The sequence below is a fragment of the Microtus ochrogaster genome, chromosome 5 (genome assembly GCF_000317375.1).
Source record: "Microtus ochrogaster isolate Prairie Vole_2 chromosome 5, MicOch1.0, whole genome shotgun sequence".
Classification (NCBI taxonomy): Eukaryota; Metazoa; Chordata; class Mammalia; order Rodentia; family Cricetidae; genus Microtus; species Microtus ochrogaster.
In genome coordinates this window covers 755,923-762,279 of record NC_022012.1, presented here as the reverse complement: position 1 = coordinate 762,279, position 6,357 = coordinate 755,923, and the positions used below count along the sequence as shown (strand labels likewise).

At 43.6% G+C, this 6,357-nt stretch overlaps 1 protein-coding gene across 1 annotated transcript in view; it reads left to right on the top strand.

The window, feature by feature from the left end:
* LOC101984146 (2-oxoglutarate dehydrogenase-like, mitochondrial) overlaps positions 1–2,099 on the top strand; it is an 18,993-nt gene extending 16,894 nt beyond the window's left edge. The window contains exons 4-5 of the mRNA XM_005346765.2: positions 1–1,116; positions 1,273–2,099. Coding sequence (XP_005346822.2) covers positions 1–1,116; positions 1,273–1,551 — 1,395 coding nt within the window. The 3' untranslated portion in view covers positions 1,552–2,099. The remainder of the gene's footprint in view (positions 1,117–1,272) is intronic.
* The last annotated feature ends 4,258 nt before the right edge of the window (positions 2,100–6,357 follow it).

The following is a 6,357-nucleotide window of genomic DNA, read 5'->3' as shown; positions in this document are numbered from 1 at the left end:
GCCAAATATGACCGGATCTGTGAGGAGGCATATGGCAGGTCCAAGGATAAAAAGATCCTGCATATAAAGCACTGGCTAGACTCCCCCTGGCCTGGCTTCTTCAATGTGGATGGGGAGCCCAAGAGCATGACATGCCCAACCACTGGCATCCCTGAGGACATGCTGACCCACATTGGCAATGTGGCCAGCTCTGTGCCCCTGGAGGACTTTAAGATCCACACAGGTCTCTCCCGCATCCTACGTGGCCGTGCAGACATGACCAAGAAGCGCACAGTGGACTGGGCATTGGCAGAGTACATGGCCTTCGGTTCGCTGCTAAAGGAGGGTATCCACGTACGGCTCAGTGGCCAGGATGTGGAGAGGGGCACGTTCAGCCACCGGCACCATGTTCTTCATGACCAGGAAGTTGACCGGAGGACGTGTGTCCCTATGAACCACCTGTGGCCTGACCAGGCCCCCTATACTGTGTGCAACAGCTCCCTCTCAGAGTACGGAGTTCTAGGCTTTGAGCTGGGCTATGCCATGGCCAGCCCCAACGCCCTGGTCCTCTGGGAAGCTCAGTTTGGTGACTTCCACAACACAGCCCAGTGCGTCATCGACCAGTTCATCAGCACTGGCCAGGCCAAGTGGGTGCGGCACAATGGCATCGTGCTCCTGCTGCCCCATGGCATGGAGGGCATGGGTCCGGAGCACTCTTCGGCAAGGCCAGAGAGGTTCCTGCAGATGAGTAATGATGACTCTGATGCCTACCTGGTGTTCACTGAGGACTTCGACGTGAGCCAGCTCTATGACTGCAACTGGATTGTGGTGAACTGCTCCACCCCAGCCAGCTACTTCCACGTGCTGCGCCGACAGATCCTGCTGCCCTTCCGCAAGCCACTCATTGTCTTCACACCCAAGTCTCTGCTGAGGCACCCTGACGCCAAGTCCAGCTTTGACCAGATGGTGTCCGGAACTAGCTTCCAGCGAATGATTCCAGAAGATGGCCCTGCGGCACGGTCTCCTGGGCAGGTCCAGCGACTCATCTTCTGCACAGGAAAGGTATACTATGACCTGGTAAAGGAGCGCAGCAGCCAGGGCCTGGAGGAGCAAGTGGCCATCACACGCCTGGAGCAGGTTTGCTTGAGTCTCTTGAGCGCTGGTATGGTAGTGATGGACAGGTTCAATTCGCCAGCCTCTGGCTCTGGGCATTGTGTGGGTGCCGAGGTCCAGAGCAGGCCCTGCACGTGTTGTCCTTCCTTGACTGTGCCCTTTGTATCTCCGCCTCCCCAGATCTCGCCGTTCCCTTTTGACCTGATCATGCGGGAGGCAGAGAAGTACTCGGGTGCCGAGCTGGTGTGGTGCCAGGAGGAACATAAGAACATGGGCTATTACGACTACATCAGTCCACGCTTCATGACTCTGCTTGGCCGCTCCCGGCCCATATGGTATGTTGGCCGGGACCCAGCAGCTGCACCGGCCACTGGAAACAAGAACGCTCACTTGGTGTCACTGAGGAAGTTTCTGGATACTGCCTTCAACCTGAAGGCCTTTGAGGGCAAGACATTTTAGGATGAGGCCAGACCTGCTCAGGACTTGCCAAGGGAGGTTATCTGGGAACTTTGGGGCTCCCAGACGAACCACACTCATGTAGCTAAACCACACTCATGTAGCAGTTAGGACCAAAGATTAGCATTCCTAACTTTGGTCTCCGTGTTATTTCGGAATTGGTCAGGACCAAGAATTAGCATTCCTTAGATAAAAGGGATATAGATGTACTCTGTTACTCTGCTGGCCTTTCTGGATCTCTCTTTCTCCCCCTTTCTCTCTCCTCTCTGTCTTTCTCGGTGGTTTTTCTAGCTGTATTGGTCTTGTCTCTAGCCTGCCTCTGGAGCTGTGCACTGTCACTCCCGTCCCAGCTGTCTTCGTTGCCATTCCCCCTGTTGTCTCCATCCGTAGATTCAGAGAGATGGTCTCTGCTGAGAGATGGTCTCAGCAGTAGCAATTTCAGCAATAATGGCAGGTGAAGCTCAACCACCCCGGAAACTCTGTGAGATGTAGCGCACACGTGTGAACCAAAGCAGGAAACCAAAGAGCAGAGGAATAAAGGCGTGCTTGGGAAAGAAAAAAAAAATAAAATGCTTAATTCATAAGCAACTAGACTTCACAAGTATATATTGCTGCCTTGGTGTTACTGAGAGGCCCATAATATGGCTTTAATTCTATCTACAACCATTCCAGAATATAGTTTAAGAAAAATAAGAAAACATCTGTGTCTGAATATGCTGCTCTAGGGCAAAATAGTGGCCCTGGAGGTAGACTATGCATAGAATATTAATAAGAAGACCAAAGAGGGGGAGGTTTCAATGGAATGGAAGTGGTATAAAAATGGATTGAAGACATTCTAAGGGAGGAACTAAATACTCCCCCAAAATAAAGTTTATGAAGAAGTGACACTGGAAATTTTATTCTGCCAGGAATATTGTGTTAAGGTTCTCTAGAGGAGTAGAAATGATGGGATATATATATATATATATATATATATATATATATATATATATATATGAATTTATTAGACTGACTTATATGACAAGGTGTGAAAAGTTCAACAATGACTGCCTGTGGTGGTTTAAAAGAAAATGGCCCCAAAGGGAGTGACACTATTAGGTGGTATTGCCTTGTAAGACCAACTGTATCACTGTGGGGGCAGACTTTGAGGTCTCTTTTGCTCAAGCTACCCTTAGTGTGATAGGCAGTCGATTTCCTGTTGCCTACAAGATGTAACACTGTTAGCTCCAGCACCATGTCTGCCAACATGCTGCCACATTCCCCATCATCATCATGGACTAAACTTCTGAAACTGTAAACAAGCCACCGTAATTAAATGTTTTCTTTAAAAGAGTTTCCATGATCATGATGTCTCTTTAGAGCAATGCAACCTCTAAGACACTGTCTTACACTATAGATGTATAATAAACATTTACCTGTTTGGTATATAAAGCTAGCTGACTTGGCATTGAATTTAAGTCAAAGGACAGCAGGATTCCTAAAATGCCACTGATCTTCAGTGTTGTATGCTAAAAGAAGCTGCTTTTCCTAAGAAAGAAGGAAATATGATCAGGGAGATAATAAATGAATTTGCCAACAAAAATGAAAGTCTAGGCATGAAAAAAAAAACCCAGAAAACAAAGAAACAAAGTCCCAAATCCTTTTTTTATCTTTTTTGACAAACTTTGATCTGAATAGCTGCTCAGATTGAGCATGGGATTTTTCACTTCAGTTAATTTTATCAAGATGTAGATAATCTTTTAGTGAGACTCTCTTCATAAGTGGTTTCAGATTGCATCAATTTAAAAACTCATTCACCCTCTCAACTGCATGAGATGAATTAAAATGATAAGACAAGAAGGTAATGCAGGGGGCAGCTGTGATAAGGGAGCTAGGATTCCTCCAAAGTTGAGACCCAAAGTTCTAATGACCTGGCTCTCTTCTCCTGTAAGGGTTGGTTTGATTTTGGTTTGGTCAAGGACTGAACTGTATAAAAGCAGATTAATAGAAGACATTTAAATGGAATATCTTATAGGAGAATGACCCTATAAGCTCAGCTTCTGCAATTGATAGGAATATTAAATTATCAAAATAATTGAAAAGGATATTTTGCTAATAAATTGAAAGTTTAATTTTAATTGAAGATGGCAGTTCATTAGTAAAGCATATCTCTCATATGAATGATACCCTCGGTTCAATCCCCAGTACTACAAAAAATAAACTAAAAAACAAATTAGCTAAGTAAAAGTTTGGGTTTGATAATATGGCTCCAGAGGTACAGGTGCAAGTATAAGAAATTTAATTCCTTGCACTTACAATGAAGGTAGAATAAGAGACCTCCACAAAGTTGTCTTCTGACCGGTACATGTACTGTGGTATGCTGTGTCTTTCTCTCTCCTACTTGATATAACACACTCACATACAAATATGCATATAACCTATAACAATAGGTAAATATTTTTTTTAAAAAAATGTATTCTTTAGAACTTGGAATTTGCTTCCACAGGTTTTCATTCTTTAGTATTGCATGAGCAATTAGTTAATAACAGTGATTTTAATGTTATATTATTATTTTCCTTCACCTCTCACAAAAGTTTCTGTCCCAACCCACCGGTTAGTCAATGGAGATCCTCAGTGGGAGGAGTAAGAAATGAAAGGGACAAGAGACACAAAAGATGGAGACAAGACAGGATTCTGATCAAGTCTCTTTATTATGGGAATAAACAGGGTAGATATATGGCAATGGGAAAGAGGGAGTGGGTTCTTGCATCAATGTGTATCTAGGCAGCTATCATGAAAAATGTTTCAGAGAAGATTACAGCAAAAGTCACTAATTGCAAGGAAACAGATGCTTTTAGCAATTAGTCAGATAAAAGTACTGCTAGTAATATCAGAAGGTTAATAAATTAGAATAATTGGTTCTTAGGCTGGGAACTTAGAGGATAGCAAAATATTTCCCACAAGTCCCCTTTTTTGTTTTGTTGGAGGGTTATCGAATAATAATAGAGCATATATATCAAAGGGGTGTGCCTGTCAGGAAGTTGTCACACGATGCTCACAGTCCTTACCTGTCTTTACCCATCTCTGGGTGCTAGGCTGCATGGCTTAGCTCCTGTCTTAGGTGGAAGTCAGCAAAGCAGTCGAAGGATGTGTGAATTCCTGCTGCCATCATTGACTAACCACCCTCAAATGGTGACAAGTTCTTAAAGCATGCTTTGAAGTCCTGCTCATGATCAGGAGGCCTTTTAAGACTTGCTCATAAGACTCAGTATCAGCCTCTCCATTTTTTGATAATGGACCTCTATGGGCTGCATCTTAACATCAATTTTTGCTAACAGGGAAAGGAGGAAAGGGAAAAACCCACTCAACTGGCTCCAAAGGGGATTGTCAAACAGCTCTTTTCTTCTTTTGGCCAAATCCTCTTGCAGTTTCTTAATTTTGTCACTAACAGTTCCCGATTAGGTGGCATAAAAACAGCAGTGTTCTTGTAGGGCCAAACAATCCCTCTCTGCTCTGTGGTTAATACATCTAGTCCCTCCTACTCCAGAGGACTACCTCCACTAGGAAATCTAGCTGGTCTTGAATGTCTTGATTGGGATGAGACAGTGCCTAGACATCATCAATTAACTGATTAGAGAGCTTAGCATGAGATTGTAACACAACTCACAGACCTGTGGAGCCTGTAGTCAAAGCCCCTGTGATACCCAGGTCAACCAGCAAAGGAATAAGCAAGCTCTCTTAGCCCTGCTGACCACAAAATCGAGGCTGGGAATGGGTACTGAACTGTCTCCTGTTATAACATCTATGTCTGGTAACAAAGTTGTTATCACACACAGCCTCGTCCAGTTGGCAGGAAGAAAGGCAAAGGCCATATTTCCCCTGCAAGCAAATACATGTCCCTTCTTAGGGCAGAAAGGTATAAAATAATTAATCACTTGAGAGAAATTAGTAAAAGTAACAAATCCTACATCTATATCAAAACTATTATTCTAAAATCCACAGTGTAAGCAAAGGGAAAAATTAAAGCCTATGTGTTGAACTCTAAAAGGCAAGCTACCACTAGAATTATAGCTGTTGCTAGAGTAAGTAGGTTCCAAGGAAGAATTAACAGGAATGGCAAGGGGCATGGGAGTACTTAAAGTCATGCAAAGCTAGCAATCCTGAGAGAGTGCTGGATTGGAAATATTTAAAACCATATGAGTGACATCTAATATGCTTATGGTTTGATTGTCCAAATCCACTCCTCTAGATTTGGGAATAGCCAAAGGGTGATAGGAGACTTCTGGAAATATATGCTTAATATAAGACTCTACCTCTGTCTGCACCAAAATTTCCCTAACTCTATCTGACAATCCTCCTCTATCTGAAACGTGAATGGAGGAACATGGTTCCAACAAACATTATTGCCAGGGGTACTATAGCAAGAAGCCTGAGCATACTTGTAATTCTCCAAAACTTGGGGAATGGTGCTCCAATCACCGCCAAAGGTATGATATTAGCAATATAGCAGAAAATATGTCTGATTGTCAGGGCCTATGCATTCATAAGCAGTTATAATGCAGGACATATGCATTTGTGTTGTATACTGACAACCCTGAGAGCACAGGTTGTCCATCTTTTATGGGAATAATTTTTGGCTTATTAATACAAATCCAGCATTGATCACGTCTTCCTGCAGGGTGATGATAATAAAATAGATATACCTTTATGGTGCCACAATCTGTGCTCTGAGTATAAATTGTAGGAGGAACTGGACTAGCACCCCCCTGGCACTCACACAGGGGTCCATTTAAAATCTTAAGAAGTTCTCGAGGATCAGATGGTGGCTCC